Source organism: Pongo abelii, chromosome 7, assembly GCF_028885655.2.
Source record: "Pongo abelii isolate AG06213 chromosome 7, NHGRI_mPonAbe1-v2.0_pri, whole genome shotgun sequence".
Classification (NCBI taxonomy): Eukaryota; Metazoa; Chordata; class Mammalia; order Primates; family Hominidae; genus Pongo; species Pongo abelii.
Window position 1 is genome coordinate 149,865,269 of NC_071992.2, and position 14,469 is coordinate 149,879,737.

General features: G+C 53.3%; 1 protein-coding gene across 3 annotated transcripts in view; it reads right to left on the reverse strand.

The window, feature by feature from the left end:
• Positions 1-965: 965 nt before the first annotated feature.
• ST3GAL1 (ST3 beta-galactoside alpha-2,3-sialyltransferase 1) overlaps positions 966-14,469 on the reverse strand; it is a 116,195-nt gene continuing 102,691 nt past the window's right edge. For all 3 annotated transcript variants that reach the window (XM_024251088.3, XM_054518857.2, XM_054518858.2), the window contains 5 exons: positions 12,020-12,216; positions 10,909-11,088; positions 9,544-9,589; positions 8,005-8,124; positions 966-6,060 (listed from right to left, as the gene is read on the reverse strand). In XM_024251088.3, coding sequence (XP_024106856.2) covers positions 5,887-6,060; positions 8,005-8,124; positions 9,544-9,589; positions 10,909-11,088; positions 12,020-12,216 — 717 coding nt within the window. In that variant the 3' untranslated portion in view covers positions 966-5,886. The remainder of the gene's footprint in view (positions 6,061-8,004; positions 8,125-9,543; positions 9,590-10,908; positions 11,089-12,019; positions 12,217-14,469) is intronic.

Consider the following 14,469-nt stretch of genomic DNA (forward strand, 5'->3'; position numbering starts at 1 on the left):
GTTGTTGTAAGCCTTTTGCGTGTGTTAACTCATTTAATCCTCTATGTGTATTTATATAGAGGTATTATATCATTCCAAACTTATCCATCAGGAGATCAGGCAGCGAGGTTAAGTAACTTGCTCAGACTCACACAGCTAATAGGTAGGACCCAGGGTGGCCTGGCTCCAGAGCCCCTGTGTGAATCTCTGCCCCATCCTGCCTCTGGGGGCTGCCCTCAGAAGGTCCCTATAGACAGTGTCTCAAATAACTCAACGTCTTTGCTAAGCAGAGTGACCGGGAGGTGGCAGGGCAGACAGGAGGCCCGGGACTGGAGAGAGGTGCCTGGCTGTGAACCCACCTCCGCCCTCAGCCATGCAGCAGCCCGCAGGGCTGTTCTGAGAGTTAAAGATCACGCCCAGGGAGGTATTGTGTGCCATACAAACTGGGAGGCCTGGTTACCGTGTATACCAATTTTATCTTACAGGCTCCCAACACTGGGTTTCTGAATCTGTTTTTTTTTTTAAAGGGAGATTAGTGCCAACTTTGGACCAAACTCATGTCCATCCCTGGGTGTGCCCGTCTCTGTCGGGGAAGGATAGACACTAGCCCAGCCCAGTCAGGCCCTGGCCAAGGTGAATTCACTCAGCAAACGTTCAAGCAGGTGGTGCATGTCTACTGGGCCTCTGGAGATGCTTTTGTTTTTAATCTCACATCTCCTCTGATGGCCAGTGTTGTCGCGCCCATTTGATATACGAGGCAGGCAGCTGAGGTTCAGAGAACTTAGGTGACTCGCCAGTCACACGGCAGGGAATGGCACTCCTGGGCGTGAGAAAAGGCCTCTCCAAGGCCTACGCTGGTGCTCTCCTCTGTATCCTGAATTCTGGCCGTTTGGTAGTGGCGACGCCAACCCAGGAGGCCCTCTGAGCTGGAGTGTTGAAGGAGGCGCAAATGCATGGCCCTTGTAGAAAAACGACAGACACACCCAAACAATAAAATAGCTCTCTGTTTATTCACTTTGATTTGGATCATTGGAAATATTAAACAATAAATAAAATAGAGCAGGGGCTGAGGAAAGCAGGATCTTGCTGAAGTCATTCGAATGCATCCCAACCAGTGCTCAGCTGCGTAACGACATGGAGAGAGGCAGGGGGGAATAGAAAGCAAATGTTAAAACACCAACAGCCAAACACACAAGACTGCACGCAAGAAAAGTGCTCAAGAAACTTTGGCTTTGAGGGGAATTCAGTGAAGGGAAGCGATTGTGCAGGAGGAAGGGAAGAAACCCACGATCACCCTAAGGGGCAGGGGGCTGGAGGGGGAGGCCCTGACACAGGCTAGGGTTAAAGCTGACGTCCCACAGCTCAGGACGTACAACCGATGGCAGTTTTGTACTAGGAAGAAGCTGAGTGATGAGGCTGGGTGATGGGATCACCTGATGGGCTGGGAGGGAGGACAGGAGGTATAAAGGCGGCTCACCTGCCTGTAGGAAATTCAGTGCTCTTTTGGTAAGAAAAAAAAGTCGGTAATGCCCTGATCCTGACAAGCTGTGAGATGCTGCCTTGCCTGTCTCTGCCTTTTCTTCTAAGTCTTCCTCCTTTTCTTTGCACAAGTGTCAGGTAGCACCCCAGGGGTGCAGGAGCTGGTGTTTTCATGACAAACAAAAATGGGGAGGTTGACTCTATCTCAAAACTGGCTAGCCCAGTTCACAGGGCAGGATAATCCTGATGGCGCGTAGCCACATTTGCTGCAAACCAGATGTCTACGATGGATATAATGATACCCCCGGGGCTCTTCTCAGGGGCGAGGACAGGTGCTGGTTCCTGATGGCGCATGGCAGGTGTCCAGTCATCTTTAGCTGGGCAGTGGCCCCTTGAGGCTCGGCCTTCCCTGCACAAGGTATTTTTGATCCTAGCCAGGGGAGGGAGAGAGAGTTATCTTGGTTTCCTTTTTACTCGTTTTCGGGCTACTTCAAAGCAAACATCCCAGTTCCAAATGTTCTTTGTGGTTTGAATCCTGGCAAAGAGGCCAGGGTCACATCCGGGTGGGACTGGCCTCTAGCACCCCCTTCTGGCCACAGCAGAGAAAGGGATTCCATCAAAGCCTCTCAACCAGCCCTTTCCCTAAAGAATCACCCAGATCTTAACCGCCCTCTCCACCTTCTTTTTTTTTTCCCCCTATTTTACATTCTATTTTCTCATATCCAGCTTTTCTCTCTAAGCCTAACCAAATGCTTTGCTGAATGATGCTTGGAAAAGCTGGAGTTTTAAAAGGAATTCATCCATTTATGAACTTTCTTCCAGCCCAGGATCCCTGCAGAGAACCAGAGGTTACAAATCTGCCCTCCTTTCTCCCCGAAAAGGTGGCTGAGGGGAGGAGAGGTGCATGTAGCTCCAGCTATAGCAAATCAGTGCCCTGACTCACTGGGGAGACCCAGGGGGCTGGGATGTTGCTGACACCTCATGGGCCACCTCGTCAGCCCATCTTTGTAGCTTCAGGTTCAGCTCTGGGTGCTGCAGGCAGGGACCCCTCTGCTCCCTGCCTGAACGCAGGGCCAGTCTCCAAGGAACTCTCTGCCTGCAGAGTAGAAAGAGCTGTGGGCTGGGATTCAGGGGCCTGAGGGAGCCCCTGCCACTGCCTGCCCAGAACGAGTGCTCCTCATTCTCCTGCTGACAGCATGCGTGTGCCTTTTGGCTAACACACACTCTTGTCTAATTCCCAGCCACCTTCATCCCAGGGATGAGTTCCAGTTGGTTTAAGCCAAACTGGTGCATTTAATTCTGGCTGCAACAGCTGGATTCCGTTAAGTGCCCATTGCTAAGCCAATGAGCTATCTGCTGGGCTATGGGAAAGAGAAATGCGGTCTCCTGCACTAGAGGGTGTGAGAAGGCCACCTAGGCAGCCTGCAGATAGAGCTCGGCACTGAGAAAGCACAGGAGAGTCAGATACCTCCATTGTGGTTACACTTTTTCCAGATGCTGAATGGAGACTCGCTGGGAAAGCCCACCTCCAGACAATTTCAACATAGCACCGGTAACACCCTATTTTTGCTCAAATTCTGACTGGTGCTATCTGTCCCAGACAGTTCACGATTGCCCGTCACTTCCCTCCTTCACAATGCACCAGGAAAAGGCCACACCTCCCTACACAGCAGCAGCCTTTTAGGAAATGTGTTCAACAGGAAAAGTGGTTTTTCTGATTAAACATCAGTAACTAGAGTCAACAATCGCTGTCCTCTCCCGTGCCTGTCACTCTCCACTCCCCACCCAGCTGCAATGTGGCCTTGATTTTCTCATCAGTAAAATGGGAAAGCTGGATTTGGAGGCTGGAAGAGATCTCACAGCTTGACCATCCTAGTGGGAGGGAGGGAGACGAGACCGAGGACAGGAAACCCACCCAGGCAGTATCTGGCTCAGACGCAGACACATCTTCATGTTGAGGGACCTATTCTTACACAGCAAAACCCAGAGAAGTCGACTGCTCAGCCTGAGCCTGTCATCCCTATATAGACTCAGCTTTTAGGAGAAGGGGGAGAGTTGAGGAGATAGCATCGCTCTCTGTATCAGTGTCTGATGATCTGGAGTCTGCCCCTGGGGTCACTCAGCCACTCAACAAACGTTTGTTGAGCTCTTAATGTCATATATGGGTGTGAGCTCTGCCCTTCGAGGCTGTATGTTCTGAATGATGACTCAGCGATTTACCAGCCTTTCTCAGAAAAAAAAAAAAAAGTCTTTAAAGTTTTGGAGGATTTTAAAGCTGAAACAGGGTTTTGGTTTGTTTAACACATTCCCCATTCTGAACCTTTGAGAATCTAATAAAAGCTATGGTCCTCTCTCCAGAAAAATGCTCATATGCAGAGATTCAGGGAAAAAACCAAACTTGGCACGAAACTTCCGGGGACTCTTGTGAATGGTCTGAAGCCACCTGTGACCCATGACTGATGTCTCCAAGCTCCTCCCTCCCCATGTGCAGAGGGGACTCCCCCGAGCCTGGGAGCACAGGTCCCATGCCTCCGTCACACTCCACCAGGAAAAAGTCACGCCTCCTCAAAGCAGCAGCGGCCTTTTCAGGGATATTTTCAACAAGAAAGTGGTTTTTCTGCTTAAACATTAGTAACTGGAGCCAACAATCACCGTTCCCCACATTCCTGTCACTCTCCACTCCACACCCAGCAGCAATAAGGTTTCACGGAGTTTTGGAGACTCCTAGCCTGAGAATAAATCCAAGTCCACAATGAGGAAGAAGGAAGGTTGGGTTGGAACGGGAGGATGCTGAGGACATTCCACAAACCATCCAAGCCCTAGATACCCCCAATATCCCACGTCCGAGGACTCCTACAAACCTCCCTTAAGCCCCCCCACCTAATTTCCCAGCTACTGGGTGAGGCAAGCTTCATTAAAACACCAGGACCACCAACAGAGCCAGGGTGCAAACAATGTCAGTTGAATAAAAAAAAAAAAAATCAATAAATAATCAGGAAGGCTAAAGAGGAAAAGAGAGTAGCTGGGGAGTAAGAAGATGAGGTATGTGGCAGTCACCATTCCTGGGATGTCCTTGGCCCAGACCCCCAGTGACAGCCCCAAGATGGCCAGCAGGCACTTGACCCTCAGCTCAGGCTCTTGGGCAAAATGCTGCTGGCAGCCTCCTGTGTGGCTTTGGAGGTTACGGGCACCATATTGAACAGTCTGAGAATGGGAATGTACGTTCCATTCTGACGCACTGCTGGGTGGTGTTGAGTATCCTCAGAGCTTTGTTGCAATTCAGGTGCTGGCTCAGGAAACCAGAAAAGATGTTCCCAGCTACGGAGCAAGCAGGGCCGCTGTTGGGGGTCCCTTTTCCCAAGTAAGGGCTTTTGTTTCATTTCAGCCAATGCATGCTTTTCTTTCCCAAATACAAAGGCACATGGAAGTGGTCAGATCCGCTCTCGCCACGATTAGAACCACGAGACTGACTACTCAAAGGAACATCTGCTTGGGAAGAGGCATCTGCAGGAGTCAGAAACACGGTGCCAAGTTTGGGGGTTTTTTTCTTTTTTTTTTTTTTCAGAGACAGGGTCTCACTCTGTTGCCCAGGCTGGAGTGCAGTGGTGTGATCACAACTCACTGCAGCCTCGAACTCCTGGGCACAAGAGATCCTCCTTCCTCAGCCTCCCTAGTAGCTAGGGCTACAAGTGTGTGCCACCATGCCTGGCTAATTTTTTAAAATCTTTTATTTTTGTAGAGACAGGAGTCTCACTATGTTGCCCAGGCTGGTCTTGAACTCCTGGGCTCAAGTGATCCTCCCGCCTCGACCTCCCAAAGTGTTCGGATTACAGGTGTGAGCCACGGCACCTGGCCTCAAGTCTCTGTGAAAATCTTTGGGGTAGGAGCCTCTGGTGGCTCATAAATGAGCTTTGGGAAGAAGATGACAGGGTTATCACGCTAAGTGAGAGGCCAGGCTTCGTGCAAAGAAGGGCAGCGTCTCGCCCCGAGCGCCAACACCGCCTGGCATGTCTCTGTGCTGGAGGTAATCGCCACTCAAGTCTCTGCCCATCTTCCTGGGAAACTGTCCTGTCTCTCAGAATATAGGTGTCTTCCACATTCATTCCCCAAGCTTGCCCCCAGGAGTCAAAATGATTTTAGTGTGTGGAGGTTGAACATTTCCCAGCGTCTCCCCAGCTCTAGGGCAGCAGTAGGGGGACGTTGTCCCCACTCAAGACAGGTTCCAAGACATGCTCTGCCACGCTGGCACAGCTTAGTGACCTTGCTGAGTAGATGCTGCCAACGGCTGGGTGCAAGAGGCTGCGAGCGGTGCCTGGGCACACACCTGAGGCTGCCCCTCCAAGCTCCGGGATGGAACGGCTCCGGCAAGATGCTGGGGCTGGAAACGCAGAGGTGTGACAGTGCGTCCATCCTCAACCCTTCACTGCGTCATCTGCCCTTGAAGATCCGGATTTTATTGATGGAGGCCAAGGTGGCCGTCACGTTAGACTCAAAGTCTGCATCATGCACCCCTGTCTTGCGAAAAGCCCCCGCGGATGGGTTGTTCTCCCAGTAGTGGTGCCAGTTCCCTTTGCTGTCTGCCCCGAAGCCATACAAGTCCACCTGTGGGGGCAAAGCAAAGATAAGAACCAGACAGCAGGGCTGCTGGTGGCACCTCTGAGAAAGGAAGCCTGTAGGCATTCCTGGAATCCCACAGGACCATAAACAGCATTTCCAAGGACTCTGACTAACCCTTCATTAAAACCCTTCTCTACGTTCCTGGAACTCTCAGAGGCTTGGTGAAGCAAATGCAAGTTAAGTAAAACTCAAGTCCAATGCCAGAAGCACCCTGAGAGATTACTGCATGTGGGTGGTCTCAGGGGCCCGGGTCTTACCTCTGCAGCAAGTGCAACCTATTCTCCCAGGATTGAGGAGCTACGGAGTGAAGGAATAGGAAGGAGGGTGTGGAATGGAAGAGAGCGGAAGGAAAGCAGGGCTTTGGGGTCAAGCAAACTGCCCCAAATCCCAGCTCTGCCACTCCGGGGTGCCCTGGGCATGTAAAGTCACTTGTTTGAGCCTCACTTTGCTCATCTGGAAAACGGGTCCAAGAATCACGATTGCAGTGAGGCAGAGGGCAGGGCTGATCTCTTTCTTCTCTGTGGCCAACATTCATCTGGTCCAGGCGCCCTCGGGGCCACTAGGCCAGGCCTTTCACATACATGACAAACACTGTGCATTTATTCTGAGCCCAGCACCCTGCTGGCTGTACTGAAGTTCAGGCAGAGCTTGATCAGATGCCAGCTGGGCAGCTGCTGGGGAAAGCAGCCTTGGAGCTTATAGCTTATTGGAGTCACTGACTGAGTAGTCCTTGTTGGAAATGGGGCTAAATTCAGGGCTCCCACAGCACAGAGGAGGGAGGAGCTATGCCCTGAGAGGTCAGAGGAAGCTCTTCGGAGGAGGTGGCATGTGAGTCGGGTCTTGGAAAATGAGTACAAGATGACCGGAAGGAATTGCATGGAGCGGCTTCCAGGGAGAGGACGTGCTATCTGGGCTGCAGTGTGGAAGATAGATTGGAGGGGTGGGGACAAAGAGGGGACAGGGGACAGCTCCATGCCACATGTGGCTTTCTCAGGAAATGCAACATGGACATGGGCCTGCTCCAGGGCAAGGACGTTAGGGCCAAATAGGTGGGAGCAATGGGAGAAAGGGCTCTTGAGCAGAACCTCAAGCAAGGGTCTGGGACCAGCTGGCTGGAGGTGGGTGGGGTGGGGAAATGACAGGGGCACCCACGTTTCTACCTGGGAACACCAGGGCGGGGCTGAGCCTGGGGACCTGCCTTGCAATGCCTCTGACCCTTCCTGGGATTTCCACCAGGCACCAGGCAGGGTGGGGCTGGGGCTGAGGCTGGGCTGAATGAGACAAGAAGGGACACGTGAGGGCCCTGCCTGAACCCAGGGTCAGGGAGGAAGTGGGGGCTGTGTGGCCTGCCCTCCTGCTCCTCTTCCTGGGGTGGCAGCAAACCTCTCAGAGCATAAGTGGAAACCCGAACACAGCCTAGTGGACAGCGAAGGACATCGGAAGGCAAATGCGTGCTTCTCGAGATCACTGGTTCTCAACCTCGGTAGACAGTGGAACCCCTGGGTGCCTGGCTCCCATTAGTTCTGGTAAAATTGGGCCAGGGTGTGGCCTGGGTGCTGGAACTTAGACCCACAGATGATTCTAAGGAGCAAGTGGGACCGGGAACTGTGGCCTTAGACGACTCTCGCTATGAGAATCCGCTCCTGTATCCGGAATCTGCTGCTAGATCCGAGCTTCCACCACCATGGTCCTGGGCACTCACACAGAATGTGCCGGAACTTTTGCTCCTGAGAACTTTCTCATAGAGCACTGTTACTCACTAAAACACCCTGGGAGACACATGTTGCAAGCCCTGTCATAGAGACAAGGAATCCGAGCTTCCGGAAGAGGCAGGCTAGGTCTACCTGCCATCCCCCTCCCTGGCCTCTTTTGGGAACACAGGATGGTGAGCTTCGGGGCAGCCCTGTGGGCAGGGGGAGGGTGGCATACCTCATCACAGACATGCATTGAGAAGATGACCGAGAGGATGCCGGTAGATGGGTATCGCCCGTGCCCTTGCAGCCAGTTGTCAAAGACGTACTTGATGAAGGCTGGGTGGTAGATCAGGATCTGCGGGGACGGGAAGACATGGCCCTTAGTGAGTTCTGCTGGGCAAAGGACATGGAGCATCTGTCAGATGTACACACTGTTGTGGCCATGGAGGCACAGCCATGAGCCTAATAGATACCCCCGCACTCGTGGGCTTCCATGCTCGTAGGAAAGATGGACACTCATCCGCATCACTAAGAGACAGAGGTGCTGAGCTAATAAGTGCTATGGAGAGCAATGATGCAGAGGAGGGCCCTACAGGACCGTGTGAGGAGGATCACTGGGCTGACACACAGAAAAATCCAAGGAGGCCAGGGAGTGAGATGGGAGGCTGCTCAGGAGAAGGGGGCTCCAGGGAACAGCATGAGGTGGGACTGGACACTGTCAGTGAGTGAAGACATCTGCACCAAGCCACCTGATGATGGCTGGAATCATCGCCAATCCTTAAAATGACCTCACATCCCAGGTTTCCCTCTCCTTATGCTGCAGATAAGAAAACTGAAGCCCAGAGAGGCTAAGTGACCTGTCCAACGTCACACAGCCAGCAGTGGCTGAGCTGGGAGGAGGCCGGTATCAGGCCTGGCCTTGATTCCACCACCCAAAGCCTGCCTTGAGGACAATGAAAGGGAATTCTCAGGCAGGAGAGGGCGTACACATCCAGAAAGCCAAACTCCAGCCCCTAGGAATGGACTGGAAGGGTGGATTCTGTGGGTCTCTGGTAAACCATTCACCTCTCAGTGTGGCCTCTTACCATCTCTAGGAGGCTGTCCCTTCCACCAAACCCACCCTATAGAGACACATAAGTGGCTTCTTCCCTGAGGCAGCACAACCCAATGCAAAGGGCAAGATGCTGGAGGCATGGGGAGTCTTCAATTCTAGCCTTATCCAGAACTAGCTGTGTGTCTCTGGGCAAGTTTCCTGACCTCTCTGAGTCTATCTAAGTTTGACAGAGTATGCAAAAGGCCAGTGTGGTGGGCACCTCACTTCCCTCCTTCTTCTGCCCTTTGCCCATCTCTTGGCGAGCCCCATGCCAGGGGCCTGCTGGGGAAGACGGAGACATGGAAAGAGATGGAGAGGCAGGAGGTGCAGCCTGGCTTTGAGAGTAATTCACAAACCACAGCAAGCACAGGGGTCCCCGGAGAACGTGTTAAAACCAGAATGTGGGGCGGCCAGAGTTTCTGATTCAGTAGGTTCGAGATGGGCCTGAGGATGTGCATCTGTGACAAACTCCCAGGTGATGCTGCTGGCCCGGGGGACCCCACTTTGAGAATCTCTCCCAGTGTTTGCCCTCTTCCCCCAGGGGGATAGCTAAGTGGGAGATGCTACCTCCAGCGGCCTGGGGATCTGGGGGCTCTCTTGCAACTCAATGACGTACCTTAGAGCACAGCCTTAGATGAGGAAGCCTGAACTTAGAACAAAGTGGCCGGGGCCTCCACTCACCTTATCCTGTTTCACTCTGATCTTTGCAGGAACTGGGACGTAGGTGCTGCAGTTGGAGAAAGAGAAGCTGGTTAATGGGGCAGGGGACAGGCCCAGGAACCTGGGCATGCAGCTCTGGGGGTAGTGGCTAGAGAATGAAGCAGGCGTAGCCTCTCCTGCCCCCCACACTTTCCCTCAGGGACCCCCACCTCCCTACCCCAGCCAGGTTTCTGCCCACAGCAACTGCCGATAGACACCAGAGGGCAGCCTTTCCTAATTTGAGGACATTCTGCTGGGTTTTGGCCCCTATTCCCCAAAAAGGTGAGGAGGACTTGCTCCAAGCACAGCCTTAAGGAGTGGAGTGGGGCCGTGGTGCCCCCACCTCTCAGGGCCAGAGCGCCTTTGCCCAGCTGCTGGGGCACTGGCTGGTGAGGCCTGCGGCTGCCCCTTTCTCTCACCTGGGCGGTTGCGTGCACCCCGAGTGCAAAGGTGCCAAAGCTGGTCCCACGGGTGTGATTCCTGCTCCCGGAGAGACTGCAGCTGAGCCACATTCGGACCTGGCTCCCACCCAGCCCCACCCCAGTCTGCCTCCCTCACTCCCGGTCTCCTGAGGGCACAGCCCTACAGTCTCGTGCACCCACATCCTGGGGCTAGCTCTGTTCCTAGAAAATCTGGCAGAAGACAAGACAGCTTGTGGAAATCTGGACATCAATGCACTTCCCTTCAGTAAGGGTCAGATGACAGCACAGGCTGTGTCGAGTTCAACCCTAGGCAAGGTGCTTGGCCGAGCTCCAGAGTCCTCACTGGGAGAAGGAGCTAGTGATAATGGCTATTGTGAGGATTCATTGAGATAATATGTGCCGAGTGCCACGTGCGGTGTCTGCTCAGGAAACCAGGCTCTTGATTGTCAGGGAAGCCACAGCCGCGTTGCTCAGCACTGCCTGCCCTGGGGAGGGGCCCAGGCTGCACCTGCACTCCCCACTCCTCATTTCTTAGGAATCCTCACCCCGCCACGCTCACATAAGTTTGAAAAGCAAGGTGTTGTTATTTGTCAGGCTGCACTTCAGAAATAAAGGGAGGCTGAACTCACATGGGCCGACCCTTTTCTAGTGGCGGCCCCTTCCCGAAGAGTCTCCAGGGTGCATGGAGGTCCCTTCAGGAACTGTTAGCAAGAGGACACTAAAGCTTGTGGTTTATTAAGTCATAGGGAGAGAAGAGTTGGAGTAGTCGGGGAGGCGACCACGGGAACTGGGCTTGTGTGTGCCGGAGGAGGCTGGGGGAGGGGAGGCACCCTGGTGGAGGCACAGCAGGACCACGGCAGGGTAGGGGGACAGAGTGCCACTTCAGGGGGCAGAGCAGCGAGGCGGGGCCACAGGAGGGACTCACTGGGAAATGGTGCCCGTGGTGGTGGCGCTCACCACCCACTCCAAGTCGATGGTCTTGAAGGGCACCAGGATCATGCTGACATTATCTCCCAGCTCCCGGAAGCTCTCAGGGTACACCAGATGGTGGGTGGTCTTGGTCCCAACATCAGCCTCAAACCCTGCCGTGGGCGCCTTGTTCATCCTGGGAGAGAAGGGGAGAAAGCTGAGTCTTGTAGCATGGGCACCCGTTCTCAGACAGCCTGAGCTCTCCGAGAGAGAGAGTGAACCTCCAGTGTGACTTCAGGGGTGTCACCTGCCTTCCCCGGGCCTCCTTCTCCTTATCTGTAAAATAGAGACACAGCTGGAAGGCTTCTGCTATTTTTCTCTCTTTCATGACCTCAAGGGAGTCTAGCCATCACCACTGCTGCCCACCTGTCACGGACAATCTCATCCAAAGGGTATTTCCACAGCCCTTTTTTTGCAGTCAAGGAAACCTGACTCTGATCCTTATCATGGACGTTCTCATGGGACACCTGGTACACTGAGGCTCTGAGAGGCAGGTAAGTGGTCTAAGGACTAAAGTCGGGAACCACAGACAGGAGAGACTATTCTAGAAGGCTGCTGGGGATGGCCAGCCCCCACCCCTGCACTTCTCAGCATGGAATACTTGTGGGTGGTGTGGTGGGAATGGCAAGAGACCCAGGACAGACTTGGGGCATCTTCCTGAAATATCTATTTCACTTGGCAACAGGGGAAAATATATTTTACATAAAAGATGTGGTTTTATTATGGCCTAGATTACAAAATGGGGATGAGTTTTAAAGATAAGAGTCCTCACATTAATTTTGCCCTCTCCCCAGGCCTCCATGTGCCAAGCTCCCAACGGGGGACCTCCCGTGTATGGCTTCCTCTCTGCACGCAGAGGCCCTTCTAGTCCATTCCCATCCTGCAATGATGCAGAGATGGGGAAGCTGAGGCCCGGGGTGTGCAGTGTGGGGCCTGGGGTCCCTGGGTAAGTCTAGAGACACCAGGACTGAATCTTGCCTTCCTGAGCCTGAGCCAAGATGCTTCCTACAGCTCCAAGGGGCCTCTGGGTGCAGCACGGTAGGCTTGGGAGAGGGTCTGGCACTCACCTGAGCACAAAGTCGTGCCTGTCTATCTCAGGCCCATAAGAAGACTCCCTCAGGTTGCCCGAGTTGCCCACAACGGCGCAGCGCCGGCAGCCCACCGACCTCTTTTCCAGCATGGGGTCCACATTCCCAGGCACCACTCTGAACAGCTCCTTGATGGTGTCGTTCAAGTTATTGGGCTTCTTCTCCCGCTGGAGCCTCTGTGGGCGGAGGACAGAAGGGGTCAACCTGGCTTTGTGGCTCCAGCCTCCTGGCAGCAGAGCCCCTGACCTACCTGCTGTTGTTTACCAGGGCCCTCCTGTTCACCCTTCTCTCTGCTGGGCCCCCAGAGATGGAGGCAGCTCACACACAGACACCTCCACTTCCTCCTTCAAGGAGACTAAGGGTTACTCAGGAAGTAAAGAGAGCATTCATGTATTCTGCAAGTGTTTACTGAGCACCTACCATGTGCCAGGCACTGCTGAAGCCGCTTGGGTGATCCAGCCACACCTGGCCTCACAGGCCCCGCCCACTCCACATGTCATCAGCTTTTCTCCAACCTGCTCCTCCCTGGGGGCTCCCGTCTCTCTGAAAGGCCCTCCATCCCCCTACGTGTCACCACTTGAAAGAGAGAAAAACAGCAGAAGCCTTCTAGCTGTGTCTTATTCCCATCCTGCTCAGACACCAGGGCCCAGGGGCTGCATGCTCCCACTCAAGCCTTAACAAGAAGAGTGAGGAGTAGGTGGAAATGCCAGTTCTCCAGCCCCGGCCAGGGATGGGGGACACAGCAGTAGGGATGTCTGCCATCTTTCCTGCCTGACCCTCAGTTCCCCTGGCCCCAGGACTGCTGGGCTTCAGCCAGATTGAAGAATCAGCAGTTTGCTGGACGCACAAGGCCTCTGCGATCTGCCTAGCAAATTGTTTTCATCTTTTAAGACCTAGCCTGGGCCAGGTGCGGTGGCTCATACCTGTAATCCCAGCACTTTGGGAGACCAAGGCAGGTGGATCACGAAGTCAGGAGTTTGAGACCAGCCTGGCCAATATGGTGAAACCCCATCTCTATTAAAATACAAAAAAGCCGGGCATGGTGGTGCCCACCTGTAGTCCCAGCTACTTGGGAGGCTGAAGCAGGAGAATCTCTCAAACCCGGAAGGCGGAGGCTGCAGTGAGCCAAGATCGCACCACTGCACTCCAGCCTGGGTGACAGAGCGAGACTCCAACTCAAAAAAAAAAAAACAAAAAAGACCTAGCTCGAGGGTCAGCTGCTTGCAGATCGAATGCTAGTTTTATTCCCAGGGTGACTAAATATCCTTATTTGCCCAGGTTAAGGGGTTTCCCTAGATGCAGGACTCTCAGTGCTAAAACCAGGATGAGTTGGTTTCACTACTGGCCCCCGGTAGTTTCGCTACTGGCCCCCGCTGCATGCCCAGGCCCACCCACCGCCTCAGGTGGAGCTCTGGCCACACTATGTAGTGATGCCTGTTGGTGCCTCAGCCTTCCTCACTCATGGTAAACCCTGGAGAGATTTCATAAAAGTGTTGCAACTGACCCTGTCCCCATGCCACAGTGCTGTGTCATTTCACTGTGGGTGAGGTAGGATGCTCTGAGGCCAGAGAGGTAAGCAACTCATCCCAAATACAAACCAGGATTTGAACCCAGGCTTCTAGAAACCCACCTGCAGGTTTCTACCACAACACGACCCTGACTCTGGCTCTTGGAATCTTGGCCTTTGGAAAGCCCAGACCCTGGATTTTGGGGTAGGGGTGATAAGCTGTGGGGTGGTTCCCATCGGCTACTCCAGGCCCCAGGGGCAAGGAGTGGCTGGGAGAGGAAGGAGTGACCAGCAGTGGCTTTGGCCACTGTCCAGAAGATGAGTGACCTGGGCATATGTAGGGAGATCCCGGGGCACCCAGTCCCCACTGCAATGGAAGGAATCGGATGCCCCAAGGGGAGGCACACAAGCAGAACCAGATTGCTCTTCCAGTTAAACCCAGGCAGCCTCTCCTCTGGCTTAAGACCATTAGACACGTCATGGGAAGCAACACGATCTGGACCACACTTCACACCCACTGCTACGGTTATCATAAGTAAAAGTGCAAAACAACAAGTATCAGTGAGGATGTGGAGAAAATGGAACTTGTGCATTGCTGGTGGGGATGTAAAACCGTGCAGCCGAGGTAAAAACCAGGTGGTTTTTCAAAAGGTTAAACAGAACAGCCATGTGGCCTACCAGCTCCACTCCTACGTATATACCCCCAGAAATTGAAAGCAGGGTCTCAAGCAGATATTGGTATACCCATATTCAAAGCAGCATTATTTATAATAGATAAAAGGTGGGAGCAACCCAGTCTCCAGCAATGGATGAATAAACAAACATAATATGTTCCAGACATATGATGGGATATTATTTAGCTATAAAAAGAAAATTTCAAAATAGGTTACAACATGGATGGACCTTGAAAATACTAATATTA